The sequence below is a fragment of the Cricetulus griseus genome, chromosome 4, assembly GCF_003668045.3.
Source record: "Cricetulus griseus strain 17A/GY chromosome 4, alternate assembly CriGri-PICRH-1.0, whole genome shotgun sequence".
NCBI lineage: Eukaryota > Metazoa > Chordata > Mammalia > Rodentia > Cricetidae > Cricetulus > Cricetulus griseus.
This window is the reverse complement of record NC_048597.1, coordinates 226,610,786-226,623,205: the sequence shown is the minus strand read 5'-3', so window position 1 is coordinate 226,623,205 and position 12,420 is coordinate 226,610,786. Positions and strand designations below refer to the sequence as shown.

Below are 12,420 nucleotides of genomic sequence, written 5' to 3'. Positions count from 1 at the left end.
GAAGGCGGTGCCACAGCCTGATGGAACGCTACCTGCAGGAGGAATCCCCAGGGCTGCATCCTAAAGACCTCAGAGGTCTCTGGACCTTTGTCTTCTCTCCTAACACAGGAGTCAAGTCAGAGTGGGCAGACTCCAAGCTCCTGCAATGTGTTTGAAACCTTTCTTGACATAAATGAACTGTGTCTTTGTTATGAGGGAAGGTTTTAAGGTGTAGGTGACCTTTGCTGGTGTCTCCACAGGCCAGAACAGGATTGCTTTGCCAGCCTTGAATAGATTATTTCGTTCCCAAGATCCTTTAGCCTGACTGTTGAGGTACAGTCCAAGGTGGGCACTGAAGCTACAACCACCATCCCTGTCATGTACCCCTAAAATGAAGCAGTCTCTAAGCTGTCAGACCAGACCCACACATGTGTCTCCCAGTAGGTACTCAATTCTGAACCGTAGAGGTCACGTGGATCCCTCCCCCACCCACTGGGCAGTTGCCAGCATGTGCCAGGATGATTTCCATAGAGTGCCAAGTGCCAGAGCCCTGGGCAGGCAGCAGGGATGGTGTCACTGTGGGGAGGCTGTCGCCTTCCCTCTCTTGTCTGCCCATCACTGCTTCTCTGTCTCTGGGCCGTGGACACAATAGTCACCAATGCTCTTAACACTTTAACAGGCTGGACAATGGATGGAGCTTAACCTGAGATCTGGCTGCTTTGAGGGTGGGGGTGGGGCGGGGCCCTGCTGCTGGCAGGGGAGCCCCTTGCCCCTGGTTCTCTGCTCGCACAAGGACAGTAGCTGAGGGTCAGAGGGGATGTGTGTACACATGCTTTTTTGTCATTCTGCTGTATGGCACTGGCTTCTGCAGGGAGTTGGACTGAGCAACTAACAGATCACAGCCACTCCACGTAGGGGGGATGGGAGCGATGGGAGGACCCTGAGGGTCAGGACAAACGAGGAAGAGGGGGTACAGCTCACCCTAGCCCCTGCCTGTGACCTTCCCCAAAGATGGTTCCTAACCCAGAGCATTACTCCACCACCCCACCCACTTAGGACACCACCCCACCCTGCCAAACCTTCCGCCAGAGCCCTAATCAGCCCTAGCCCAAGACCCTGCCTTTCCTAGTTCCCTTCAAATCATAGAAATTCCCTGTGTCTCCAAGACAGCTGGCCCCAGCAGTAGAGCAGGAAGACCCCCCACCAGGAGCAGCTGTGTCTACCCTTTCCAGATCACACTGAGGCCACTGCATTGGCTCAAAATGGGCCTGGACTCCTTTGGTGTGGGCCATGTTAAAAGGGCCAGACCTGGTACACCTCAGGCCCAGCTATACTGGGTCCTGAAGACACCTGCCACACTATTTCATATCCTGGGCTGGTGGAGAATAGTTTCAAGCCCGTCTGAAAATACAAAGCTGACTGGGATGCTTGCCCTGGGCAGCCAGGAGGAACCCAGATTTAAAAAAAGTAATCAGTGGTCTTCAAGGCCCAGAAAGCCTCCTTCACTGTGTCGCTGGCTGTGATGCTGTCCCTGCTCCGGCCCGGTTCAGTGCAGGATGCAGGCAGCTTGGTCCCCTTGTACAGGCCCAGCCTCCATCTAGAGGATTGTCGAGCAGAGTGTCTGTGGGTAACCTTGTCTCACTGTCCCAGGCCTGAAGACAATAGTGGGAGCCCTGATCCAGTCTGTGAAGAAGCTGGCCGACGTGATGGTCCTCACCGTCTTCTGCCTCAGCGTCTTTGCCCTCATTGGCCTTCAGCTCTTCATGGGCAACCTGAGGCACAAGTGTGTGCGTAACTTTACTGAGCTCAACGGCACCAATGGTTCTGTGGAGTCCGATGGCCTGGTCTGGGACTCTCTGGACCTCTACCTCAATGACCCAGGTATGGACTGGAGAGGGTGGCGGGAGACCATCCAAAGTGGGCATCTTCTGCCCAGGCCTCACCAGTGGGCAGGGAGACCATCAGAGCCACCCAAGACTCAAAAGCCAGCTGGAGGCCAGAAGCAGGCCTGGAGTGTATCCTCCTGGGCTCTCAGGCTAGCTGGAGAAATGGTGTTTGAAGGATAGGGTTGAGGGTAGAGACATGGTTTCAGCCAGTGAAGTGCTCACCACCGTATGAAGACCTGAGTTTGACTCTCACCATCTGAATTAAAAAGCCGCATGTGTTAACATTCACCTGTAATCCCAGCGCTGGGAGGTGGGGATGGGAGAGTAACTGAGACTCAATGGCCAGCCAGACCATCCAAATCAGCAAGCTCCAGGTTCACAGAAAAGCCACATCCCAAAATGAGAAAAACGGAAAACAGTTAAGGAAGACACCTGACACTTGAGAGAGCAAGTACATACACGCACACACACTATACAAGACACACACACACTACACTACACACACACACACACACACACACACACACACACACACACACTACACACACACACACACACACTACACACACACACAACACACACTATACACCACACACACACACCCTATATGGTTTGGGGACAGGCCCAGTCCAGAGTGCTGGCAATGGTGAGGAGACCAGCTCCCTGGTCCCTTGTGAGTGTCACCATGCTTGGTTAAGATCTTTTGACGCAGTGCCCTTGCTGAGTTCCATGCTGCTGCTCCAGTGTACACACACCCTAGGGTCCTTCAAGAAGGTCTCGACAAACTGCCTTGTGTGGTTGTACACGCCCTTCCTCTCATGGCCTCTCCAGGCTGCAGGGCACCAACTCCTTCAGTAAGCGCACCGTTCATCTAGACCAGAGGTGCTGGGCCACGAGTATGCACAGGGCTCTCCTGCAGTTAGGGCCTCTTACATACGAGCGCGAGGGCCCTACTGCAAAACAAGCAGACAAAAGAGCCAGTGAGTGAATGTGGCTATGATTCTACTGTGGCCTCACAGAAATGGATGGCTCCAAGCCTCACCATACGCCAGAGGAGCCACCTGGAAGGTTCCAGAAAGCGCAGACTAGAGGCCCTGCCCTGCTTCTGAGTCAAGTGTAGCTGGCGTTCAGGAAGCTACAGTTCAGCCAATTCTCAGACACTAATGTTACTGGTCAGGCCCGCACTTAGAGAAACGCTTCCCAAGACAAAGGTGGGTGGTGGTGACTGATGGGGAGATGGCAGGACAGGTGGCCCATGTCTCACCTGGTCTGGACCCAGCCCCATCTGAATGCAGTGTTGCCATGGTGATGGGCAGGCATCTCTTCTAACAGTTTGTGTTGTGGCAGTGGGCCACACCGTGACAAGGCAGCCAAGTTGGAGCTCTGCCCAGACCCTTGCCTCCTGGTTCAGGGCCTCTCTCAGCCCTGGCTACCCCCTGAGTGGTTTGGAGCAGGGTGTGGAAGCTGCCTATAGGGACAGCTGAGCCCTGCCCAGGGCTTCCTGTGTTTTCAAGAGTGTGACACACTGGCAGAGAGAGCTGGATGGGTCCAGAGAAGCAGCAGGGCCACTGAGTCCTGGCCGGGCATCAGGCAAAGGATCAGAGCAGGAGCAAAAGAGGAAGGAAAGTGACTGGCCATGACATCTTTCCAAACCCAGTGTGAGGTGGGCACCCAGAGGCTGCGTTACCCATGCCCCTCACATCCAGGTTTTTCCTTGCAGACAATTACCTGCTCAAGAATGGCACCACCGATGTGTTACTGTGTGGGAACAGCTCTGACGCCGGGTAGGTGGGATGCTCCTCCCAGCGGCTTTTGGCACTTTCCCAGATGCCTCTACTGTTGACACCCCCATCCTAAGACAGTGACACCTTCCCTAGTCTTCTTTACTGGCCAGAGCCCTGGAAGCTTCCATACCCATCCCCAGTCACAGGAGACAACTGGTTAAGAAAAGCCAGGGACAGAGCTGAAACGAGGAGCAGGAGAGCCCTAAAGATGGGCTGGGATAAGGAGACCACCCAGGGTACCTTGCAGATTTCTAGACCTTGCCTCCAACTCCGCTGCCCTGCCCTTCATGGGTGAGTGTGGCCTCATTCTGGCAGCTGGACTGTGTTCAAGGCCAAGCAGAACACGAACCTGCAGCCTGATTATGGTGTCTTGACATTTCCTGTGTCTGGGTAGTTTCCAGGGCTCTGTGTGCACAGTAGTCTGGGATAGGCTAAAGGTTCACAGACTCACCACGTGAGGGACTGCTTCTGAAGTGAGGCTCTGGGCTCATGTTTGCTGTCTCCTTCCACTGTTGGAGAGATGTTTGGGGCGTCTTGGTGTGAGGCACAGCTGCTCCTAGGAGTATCCTGGCACTTGCCAAATTTCTCCCACCACAGTTCTGTTCCTGTGCTCGTGTGCGTGCGTGAGTGTGCGTGAGTGTGTGTGAGTGTGTGTGTGTGTGTGTGTGTGTGTGTGTGTGTGTGTGTGTGTGTGTGTGCGCGTGTGTGTTAAACAGGCATTTTTCCAAATGCAGCCCAGTCCAGCCCTTCACCCAGTGACTCTGCCTCTGCCTACACTTGACCAAGCCTTGTGGGTCCTCCTCTCCCTCTGGGTCTCCCACTATGTTCAGTCCTCCAGGAGTGGGCCTGTGCTTCCTCCCTGGGAGGAGGCAATAGCAGAAACAGCAACTGCCCGGAAGGGCGTGCTATGTGGGCGGAAGGAAACTGGATGTGGGCCTTAGAGAGTCCAGGTAGGTCTAGGAGAGAGGCATGGCCCATGATGAATGTGGCAAGAGAAAGATCATGAGGACAGGACCCAGAAGCCTGGCACTGTGTTGGTGACACAGCCTCAAAGCAGTTGGGCCCAGGCTGGACTGCCCAGAGAAACAAGCCAGGGCCCCTCACAGCATGTGACAGAGTGTGTATGTCTGGCTACAGGACATGTCCTGAGGGCTACCGGTGCCTGAAGGCAGGTGAGAACCCAGACCATGGCTACACCAGCTTCGACTCCTTCGCCTGGGCTTTCCTTGCGCTCTTCCGCCTGATGACACAGGACTGCTGGGAACGTCTATACCAGCAGGTGCATGGGTGCCCTGGGCCGCCAGAGGGGTGCTAGGCATGGGCTCCAGGTCAGGCTGCACAAAGGGCTAGCCAGAAATGTCCCCAGTAGCTTTACACTGGTGAGAGTTACAGAGGAGGCAGGGGAAAGGTGGCGAAGTTAAGTCCCTTTGTGGAGGATACCCTGCTCTGTGGGTGAGGTATTCCTCCACCCTATGTGACTGACGTTCTCTTAGATACACCCTTCTCCCCACTGGGCGAGATATCTGCCTCCCTTGAGTGGGGCTTTCTCCTGTACCCTAGCACATGACCTGTTACAGGTGGAACATGCTTCTCTCCATCCACCTCCAGGCTTTAGGACACTGAGTCCCTGGCATAGCCAGACGGTGACTTAGAAATTCCCGCAAGGGTAACTTCTGGCCGATTTCTCCTCCAGACCCTGAGGTCCGCCGGGAAGATCTACATGGTCTTCTTCATGCTTGTCATCTTCCTGGGATCCTTCTACCTGGTGAACTTGATCCTGGCTGTGGTGGCCATGGCCTATGAGGAGCAAAACCAAGCCACCATCGCTGAGACGGAGGAGAAGGAGAAGCGCTTCCAGGAGGCCATGGAGATGCTCAAGAAGGAGCACGAGGTGGGTGAGCAGTGCCTGGGGCTGTGGTGCATGCTGGGTAAGGCCAGTCAATGGTGCATGCTGGGTAAGGCCAGTCAATGGTGCATGCTGGGTAGAAGGCGTACTTTTACTGGGCAAGGTGGTAGTCCGGTAAAATTGTTCCCTATGACCACCTTGTTTTCTAGGTAGTACAAACTGGGTGCACATGACGGCTTCTCAGTAAATAAGGCCTCTGTGGACACTGCACATGCCTGGTACCAGGTCCATGCCTATGGATAGCTTACTCTAGCCAAGGGATTCTTCCTGGTGGGTTAGTGAATGAAGTCCAAGGTTGGAGACTTAAGCGTGAATCCTTGGCAGCTCCCCTGGGGTAGCTCTCAGAAGCTGTTGGAAACCAAGATGAAGGGGATGGGGAAAAGTCAGTTGTGCAGGTGCTTGCCACACAAGCGTGGGGATCTGAATTCAGAACCTGAAACCTCATCCAAAAGCAGTGTGCCAGATCCTGCTGGGGAGGTGGACACAAACAGACCCCGGGGCTCGCTGGCAGCCAGCCTACACTAAATCAGTCAGTGCCAGGTCCCAACAAGAAAGGTCTCAAAAACAGAGGTGGATGTCCGCGAGGAAGAGCACCTGAGGCTAACTTCTGATCTGTACACACACGGAAAGGAATTAGAAAACGGAACCAGTTTGGAGGAATCTGTGTGTGTTTACTGCCTCCTGGTGCTCCCTCCAGGGTCCTCCTGGCCAGGTCCTCCATGGTGCTCCCTCCAGGGTCCTCCTGGCCAGGTCCTCCATGGTTCTCCCTCCAGGGTCCTCCTTGCCAGGTCCTCCATGGTACTCCCCCCAGGGCCCTCCTGGCCAGGTCCTCCATGGTGCTCCCCCCAGGGCCCTCCTGGCCAGGTCCTCCATGGTGCTCCCCCCAGGGTCCTCCTGACCAGGTTCTCCATGGTGCTACCCCCAGGGCCCTCCTGACCAGGTCCTCCATGGTGCTCCCTCCAGGGTCCTCCTGGCCAGGTCCTCCATGGTGCTCCCCCCAGGGCCCTCCTGGCCAGGTCCTCCATGGTGCTCCCCCCAGGGTCCTCCTGACCAGGTTCTCCATGGTGCTACCCCCAGGGCCCTCCTGACCAGGTCCTCCATGGTGCTCCCTCCAGGGCCCTCCTGGCCAGGTCCTCCATGGTGCTCCCCCCAGGGTCCTCCTGGCCAGGTTCTCCATGGTGCTCCCCCCAGGGTCCTCCTGGCCAGGTGCACCTTCAAGAAGATCACCTGTCATTTTATTCTGCTGTTTCCTCTGTTCACCAACACCATCAGCTCAACTGTTCCACATCCCTGCTTAGCTGCTTGCTCCCTGTTCCAGGTTCTGATCTTTCTCAAGGCATTGTGGGTCTGCCTGGGGTCTGAGTCAAGTGTGGGAGCCTGCTCAGTGACAGGACCACCAAAGCACTGAGAGACACATGGCTTGTCTAAGCCTGTGACTACGCTAGGCCTCTGCAGAACCAAATCACTCTTCTTCCATCTTTTCTCAGGCTCTCACCATCAGGGGTGTGGACACTGTGTCCCGTAGCTCCTTAGAGATGTCCCCATTGGCCCCAGTCACCAACCATGACAGAAGGAGCAAGAGGAGGAAGCGACTGTCTTCAGGGACAGAGGATGGTGGGGATGACAGGCTCCCCAAGTCCGACTCGGAAGATGGTCCCAGAGCACTGGTAATCCCCGTGTGGCTTTGGCTTGCAGAGCCAGTTGTTACGATAAATCTTTCCGCCAACACAGTACATTCCCCATCAGCCAATCATGGTGGGCCCCTGGCATGGCCACAGCCCCAAGCTTGGTCTCTAAGAAAGGCATCCTTGAACCCCTCGCAGCCCTTCCAGTGTCCCATATCCATTCTTAAAAGTGGAGGAGACGGCTCATACCTGGAGCTAGTCCTCAAGTATGGAGGCCAGGACTGGGGGCCGGGCTGTGCTGTGGGGTCAGAGGGCCCTAGTGTTGGTCCTACCTCTTGCTGCCGAGCCTGGTCCCACCTTCAGGCTCAGAGATACAGACATGAAGTGTTGAAACAGCAGATACCCCACCTCTCCCAAGCACCTACCTCAGCCCACCCAGCTCCCCTGCGGCCAGCAAAAGCCTCAGTGCGCTAAGAAACTGAGTATGGCTGACACCATGACAGTTAGGTGACTGACACCGTGAGTTAGGAGGCTGACACCGTGAGTTAGGAGGCTGACACCGTGAGTTAGGAGGCTGACACCATGACAGTTAGGAGGCTGGCACTGTGAGTTAGGTGGCTGACAATGTGAGTTAGGAGGCTGACACCGTGAGAGTTATTAGGCAGAAGCATGGGCTTGTGGATTACAACACCATCCCTATGCCCTCAGAATCGACTCAGCCTTACCCATGGACTTAGCCGGACATCGATGAAGCCCCGCTCCAGCCGAGGGAGCATTTTCACCTTTCGAAGACGGGACCAGGGCTCTGAGGCGGATTTTGCAGATGACGAGAACAGCACTGCAGGGGAGAGTGAGAGCCACCGCACGTCGCTGCTGGTGCCCTGGCCCCTGCGCCATCCCAGTGCCCAAGGACAGCACAGCCCTGGAACCTCTGCTCCTGGTCATGTCCTCAATGGCAAAAGAAACAGCACTGTGGACTGCAATGGGGTAGTTTCCTTGTTGGGGGCAGGCGATGCAGAGGCCACCTCCCCAGGGAGCCACCTTCTCCGCCCTATGGTGCTGGAACGACCCCCAGACACGGTGAGCCTGCCCCTGGCCTATAGGCATCAGCCCAGATCTGTCTCCCAAACTAATGCTGAGTATTAGGTTCAAAACTACTCACCAAATGTTGATCAAACACCTACTGTGTGCACTACTCCCAGAATATCTCTCCCCGCCATAGTTTCTGTTGATCAAACACCTACTGTGTGCCCCACCCCCAGAACATCTCCCCCTCCCCTGCTGTCAACTGGGCAGACAGTCGGGGAGGGGAGAGGGAGGGAAGAAAATGTATGTGTGAACACGTAGGGCAATGTAGGAATAAGGGAATCCGGTATTTCACACTTGATGAAGTATCAGTGCCAAGATGCCCAGTGTCCCAGAGGGCATTGCTGTATTGGTGTCTTCTGGATCAGTGGGTCTGGAACAAGCAATCCAGGCTAGGTGGCAAAGGGACACTCGGGATTCTAGACAACAGTTACTCAGTGAGTAAGAAATAGTCACTAACTTGTAACTCGATGCCAGCCAAGGTAGTAAGTGTTGGGAGTAGGGACTGCGGAAAGGAGAGAGGAACCCCCAACACACTTGCTAGGAGGCATTTAAGCAGTGACCACAAGAAGAGGAGCCAGGTTGCCTTCTACAGGGGGGAGGGGCTGGTGTGCTGAGTAGTTGATACCTAAACTCTTGACATTAACCTAGGTTTGGATTCCAGATTGCAGCTTACCGGCTGGATGGCTGTTGGCAAGTTTTTTTTAACCCTCTGCACCTCGAGTCTGTATAGTGGGCAAACAATACCCATCCTGGGACCACTGGGGACATGAAAGTGGTTGATGTGGACAGGACTAAAGGCATACAGGACGTGGCTGGCACTGTTAAAATGTCATAGTCCTATGCTATCAGTACCAAGTGTGTCACAGACAGCAAAAGCGCAGACAGCCTAGAGGAGAGCCTGTCTTCCTTGTGGCACCATGCGGTCAGTGTGGCTGAGACAGAGGAAGCCAGTGTTAGAGCCATTGTCAGCAAGGTGCTAGTCATGAGAGGCCTGTCAGTGGCACGCTGGTGACTACCCAGTTGGCCACAGGTGTTGTGCTGGCCCCTGCGACTCCACAGACAGTGCCTGGACAGACTGTTCAGGAAAGTGAAGTGTGCTCACACATGTGCAGGACAGAGGAGAGGGACTATCTGAGGAAACCACTGATGATAGAATCTTGATCAGGAAGGGGGAGGGGTGTGAGGGGTGTGAAGGGGAGGGGGTGGGGAGGTGGAGGGGGTGTGAAGGGAGGGAGGGGGTGTGAGGGGGAGGGTTGAGGGGGAGGGGTGTGAAGGGGGAGGGGTGGGAGGGTGGAGGGGGTGGAAGGGGAGGGAGGGGGTGTGAGGGGGAGGGGTGTGAAGGGGAGGGGGGTGTGAGGGGGAGGGTGTGAAGGGAGGGAGGGGGTTGAGGGGGAGGGGTGTGAAGGGGAGGGGTGGGGAGGTGGATTGGGTGTGAAGGGGAGGGGTGTGAAGAGGAGGGGTGGGGAGGTGGGAGGGGCGCGTGGCCACTAGCTGTAGGACTTTATGCCGTTAATCATCTGAGGCCTCCATTTCCTGCAAAGTGGAAATCAGATTTAACGTGTACGTCAGCAGGTGGTTGGACCAAGAGTGTTGAAACAGGTCCAGGGCATGTTACCGTTACTATGTGTTGTTGGCGAGAGTGAGCAAAGGCTTCTGGGATGCACTGGCAATGTCCGGGTCCTATACAGGAAGTTAAGGCTGGAAACCTAAAGACCCAGAGGGGTTGCAGAGTCATCTGTGTCCCTCGGGACCCTTTACCTGGAGGGTGGGGTATGTGGCTTCCAGGAGCCCTGAGCTCACAGGCCCCGCTCTGGAGCCCCAGCCTCTGGCAGGCAGAGCTCAGCAGCCAGGAGCGCTAATAGAATTTCCTAATCCCATTAGGGAGAAAATCATCTCATTGTGCTGCACATGTCGGGAGGAATCCGAGTTCACACACTTCATTACCGGGAACTCTGACTTCACCCATTCTCACTTCTGCGGGGCCCATTTGTAACTTTAAAGGGATTAGCGGGCCAAGATGGAGTCGTCTGTAAGGTTAAAGGAATTAGCGACCAAGATGGAGACATTTGAAAAGTCAAAGAGATTAGCAGGCAGAAGCCCCTGGGAATGCCTTCCCCACTCCTGGCTGGTCCCGGGCGAACCCATTTCTAGTCTGCAAACAGAGCCCTGTGTTGGGTACACAGTGCTCCAGTCGGCATGGGGAGGCAGGAGGAGCCCTGTCTGGTTCAGGTTGGCTCTGAGAGAGCCCACAGAGTGCCTGCCCACCAGCTGCTGCCGTCAGACAGCCCGCAACTCTGCTGCCAGGGTCTCTCTGCTTGCAAGTGATTGTTGGAAGCGCCCCCCCCCCCGCCCCGTGATTCAAAAGTTCATGACGTGAACAGGGACCTGCCTGTCCCTTTCCACTCTGAGCAGTGTCAGCACTTTAACAGTTGAGCATTTATCCTTCAGATCCTTGTCTTGCTTTTTTGTCCTGGAGGTGTTCCCATGGGAGTGTGCCCAGGTCAGCTTCTCATTGTTGTCTGTATCAGAGTTCAGGGCTGGGCTGTCGCCATGATCGATGGTAGTAACCTTCCTATTGGCTGGTCGTTTTGCTTCGGTATCAGGGATGGCGCTGCAGCCAACACCATCTCTCTGCAGGTTTGGTGTGTGTGTGAAAGAAATCATGAAGATAGATTACAAGACAAGGCTTCTCGGGACCATTTACAGATTTCTAGGTAGCGGCTTAAGAGGCTCCGTGGTTATGAGCCTGAGCTGCTCTTCCAGAGGACCAGCGTTCGATTCCCAGCAACCGTGTGGAGACTCATAATTCTCTGTAACTCCAGTTCCAGGGCATCCACTGTCCTTTTCTAGTGTCCGTGGGCACCAGAAACACAGATAGTGCACAGGCATATACATTCAGGCAAAACACTTACGTGAAAAATAAAACAATCATTAAAAATTGAAATTTTCTGAGTAGCTTCCTCTGAGAAGGGAGAAGGAAGCCACACTTCCTCTGAGTGACATGGCCTGCCACCAGCCTCAACTAAGCTCTGTGTTCTTTCTGTTTCTGTGAACACTGTCCTAGGGTATGCTAGGTTTTGTTCAGCCTCTTTCTGCCTTTAACTAGAAAGAGCTTTAGTTAAGATCGTGTTTGCATGCACATGACCATGTTAGCGTGTACTGATCACATGATCATGTTTGTATGTAGTGATGCATACGATCATGTTAGCATGTACTGATCACATGATCGTGTTAGCGTGTACTGATCACATGATCGTGTTTGCGTGTACTGATGCGTGTGGCAGCCTCTGGCCCTGGAAGGGCCCAGATGGCATATGCACACTGACACAGAAGGAAGGAGATGACGGCGGGCAGGAGGAACACAGATGGGGAATTGGCAGCGGGCGTGGGGCTGGTTCTCCAGGTCCAGCATCCAGTATCCCATCAAGACCACCCTCCTTGGGACTCCAATGACAGTGGCTAGAGAGCGTGCTTAGCTTGTAGTCCTGGGTTTGCTCCCCGGCACAGCACGAACTAGACATGGTGGTGTACACCTATACCGCCAGCAGCACTTGGGAGGTAAGGGCAGAAGGATTGGGAGTCATGGATATCCTCAGCTACGTGTCAAAAGTTCAAGGCCAGCCTGGGCTACATGAGACCCTGTCCCCAAAAGGAGACAAATGGGCAGAGAGATGGCTGACTGAGTAAAGGCAGTAGCTGCCGACCTCTGCAGCCTGAGTTCAGTCCCCGAGACCCACTGGCCAAAGCAGAGACCTGACTCCCGCTACTTGTCTGTGCTCTGACCTCCGCATGTGCAAACACACATGTAAACCGTCAACAGTCAATAAATGCAGTTTTAAAATTGAAAGAACACAGCACAAAAGGAAGACAACTCTGCCTTCTCAGTCCTCCCCAGCCTGGGCCCCCTCCCAGGCTAATGTATGTCTCCTGGTTGCATGCAGACCACGCCATCAGAGGACCCAGGTGGGCCCCAGATGCTGACCCCACAGGCTCCATGTGCAGATGGCTTTGAGGAGCCTGGAGCACGGCAGCGGGCTCTCAGTGCTGTCAGTGTCCTCACTAGCGCCCTGGAAGGTCAGTGCCCCAGTGTCCTCTAAACCTCCCCCACATTCCCCGCCCCCCCCACCTCCATTCCAGCCTCCTCCGTGTCT

At 55.0% G+C, this 12,420-nt stretch overlaps 1 protein-coding gene across 10 annotated transcripts in view; it reads left to right on the top strand.

The window, feature by feature from the left end:
- Scn5a (sodium voltage-gated channel alpha subunit 5) overlaps nt 1–12,420 on the top strand; it is a 75,879-nt gene that overhangs the window by 19,744 nt on the left and 43,715 nt on the right. For all 10 annotated transcript variants that reach the window (XM_035444062.1, XM_035444057.1, XM_035444055.1 and 7 more), the window contains exons 6-12: nt 1,630–1,860; nt 3,586–3,649; nt 4,787–4,928; nt 5,343–5,540; nt 7,043–7,222; nt 7,889–8,260; nt 12,211–12,343. In XM_035444062.1, coding sequence (XP_035299953.1) covers nt 1,630–1,860; nt 3,586–3,649; nt 4,787–4,928; nt 5,343–5,540; nt 7,043–7,222; nt 7,889–8,260; nt 12,211–12,343 — 1,320 coding nt within the window. The remainder of the gene's footprint in view (nt 1–1,629; nt 1,861–3,585; nt 3,650–4,786; nt 4,929–5,342; nt 5,541–7,042; nt 7,223–7,888; nt 8,261–12,210; nt 12,344–12,420) is intronic.